The 2,752-nt window shown below is 40.9% G+C and overlaps 1 protein-coding gene across 1 annotated transcript in view; it reads left to right on the forward strand.

Moving 5' to 3' along the window:
• LOC112069972 (ninein-like) overlaps nucleotides 1–2,746 on the forward strand; it is an 80,252-nt gene extending 77,506 nt beyond the window's left edge. Inside the window, 2 exon segments of the mRNA XM_070438787.1 lie at nucleotides 1,702–1,818; nucleotides 2,518–2,746. Coding sequence (XP_070294888.1) covers nucleotides 1,702–1,818; nucleotides 2,518–2,745 — 345 coding nt within the window. The 3' untranslated portion in view covers nucleotide 2,746.
• Nucleotides 2,747–2,752: the final 6 nt, after the last annotated feature.

Below are 2,752 nucleotides of genomic sequence, written 5' to 3' on the forward strand. Positions count from 1 at the left end.
ATTATAGGAAAGACATTTCAATGTGTTAAAAATCCCAAATTAGTTTGTAGTAGTCAACTTCAAAAGCTACTGACACAACAGCACTGTATATCCGCGACCAGACAGCACCACAGGGCGTGCTTTTCACCAGTCCCCAAATCCAGAAACAAATTCCAGAAGACGTACAGTATGTAATTAGACGCCTATTATTGCATGAACGTTCACTTCACATCTCAGTTTTCTGAAAATAAACAGCAAACGCATAGGTTTACAAATTAAGAAACAGATAAAGCAACACACTCACGCTCACGAGACGCCTCTCCCCTATTTGACCCAAGATATGTTGGTGTGGTATACAGGCTTGATATGTAGGCTGACGTGTGCCTTTTTAAATGATGTAGTTCTGTCTTAGCTGGTATCTTGTCTATTTGAATGTTCTGTTTATGCTATCTTTTCATGTTTGCGGGACCCCAGAAAGTAGCTGCCTGCTTTGCAACAGCTAAGGGGATGACTAATAAAATTACCAAATGCCAAAGTTGCTATAAAAACCATGCCAGATGGTAACTGAAGATGGTTTAACATGCCAGATGTACATAAAGATGGGATTTAACATGTGCCAGTATGGTACACTAAAATGGTAAAAGCACGGCCACGATGGTACGATGAAGATGGTTTTAAACACTGCCAGTGATTACATAACGATCTGTTTAAACATCCAGCGGATGGTACATAAAGGATGGATTTAACATAGCCGAAGAGACTTGGACAGTCAAGAATTGGTTTAACATCTGCCCATATGTACATAAAGAGATGGTATTAGTCAGTGGTAAACATGCCATATAGTAACCAGAAAACTGTGGATATTAAACATAGCCAGATGCACATAAAGATGGTTAAACAATGCACAGATGTACCATTAAAGATGGTAAAAACATGCAATGGTACATAATAGATGTTTAAAACATGTCAGATGCGTCACATAAAGATGGTTTAACATGCCAGATGGTACATAAAGATGGCTTAAACATGCCAGATGAATACATAAAATGATTAACATTCTTATTCCTCTCTCTCCATCACCCAGAATGAGGGCCAATGATGCATAATGATGAAGATGGAAGCGAAGTATTGAGGGAGATTGTATACCTAACACGCTGCAAACTGTCATAGTACGCTCTCCCAAAGAGAAGGTCTCCCAACTTGAAAGATCAGGTTGACACCTTTTAATCATATAGGCCAAAAATATTGGATTTACTATTTACATTATAGTCATTGAGCAGCTTTTATCCAAAACAACTTAAAGGCGCAATTAAGTTTAAGGCCGTTTCAGGACCGCTCAACAGAGTTTTCACCTAGTCCTGCTTCTGAACCAGCAACCTTCTTTACCTGGCCCACAACCTTCTGTTACTGGCCCACAACCTTTCTGTTACTGGCCCACCATAAAGATGGTTTAACATGCCATATGGTACATAAAGATGGTTAAACATGCCATATGGTACATAAAGATGGTTAAACATGCCAGATGGTACATAAAGATGGTTAAACATGCCAGATGGTACATAAAGATGGTAAAACATGCCAGATGGTACATAAAGATGGTAAAACATGCCAGATGGTACATAAAGATGGTTAAACATGCCAGATGGTACATAAAGATGGTTAAACATGCCAGATGATACATAAAGATGATTAAACATCTGTATACCTCTTCTCCATCACCAGGATGAGAGGGCGATGATGATAATGATGAAGATGGAGGAACGTATGAGGGAGATCGAACTATCGCTGCATAACGTCAAGCTGCTTCTCAAAGAGAAGGTCTCCCAACTGAAAGATCAGGTACACTTTAATCTATAGGAAAAATATATGATTTACTATTTACATTATAGTCATTTAGCAGGCTTTTATCCAAAACAACTTAAAGGCGCAATTAAGGTTAAGTGCCTTTCTCAAGGGCACGTCAACAGATTTTTCACCTAGTCTGCTCTGAACCAGCGACCTTTCTGTTACTGGCCCACAACCTTTCTGTTACTGGCCCACAACCTTTCTGTTACTGGCCCACAACCTTTCTGTTACTGGCCCACAACCTTTCTGTTACTGGTCCACAACCTTTCTGTTACTGGCCCACAACCTTTCTGTTACTGGCCCACAACCTTTCTGTTACTGGCCCCAACCTTTCTGTTACTGGTCGGGCACTCTTAACCACTAGGCTACCTGCTGCCCCTGTTAAAGCCCTCAGTCAGTGGTCTCTTTACTATGTTATCTCAGGATCTGTTATCACTTTTTCTATATTGGTTTTTACTGAGTGAGGTTGCCCAGCAATTATTGGAACTTGGATAATATCACATGAGAGTTGTTTATTGAGCCCTCTTACAAGTTGTTATAAAATAAATGTATGGAATCGATGCAGTGTAAATGTATGATGACACAGTATCAAGGTTAGACACTTAGTGACAGTTGCTGTTGTAAAAAGGGCTTTATAAAATACATGCGGTTGGTTGGTTGATGAGTCATGTTCTCACTCCGTTCTGTCTCTAGCACCACAAGAACGGTAAAGCTGATTTGTTGATCAAGGACCTGTACGTGGAGAACGCCCAGCTGCTGAAGGCCTTGGAGATGACCGAGCGGAGACAGAAAGTAGCAGAGAAGAAGAACTACCTCCTGGATGAGAAGATCTCCAGCCTCAACAAGATAGTCAGAGACCTGAGCCCCTCACCCCTACCCACAATGCCCTACCATTTTACCTGTTCCTCACACTCCACCTGAGCCCCTC

This window comes from Salvelinus sp. IW2-2015, unplaced genomic scaffold (assembly GCF_002910315.2).
Source record: "Salvelinus sp. IW2-2015 unplaced genomic scaffold, ASM291031v2 Un_scaffold1174, whole genome shotgun sequence".
Lineage (NCBI taxonomy): Eukaryota > Metazoa > Chordata > Actinopteri > Salmoniformes > Salmonidae > Salvelinus > Salvelinus sp. IW2-2015.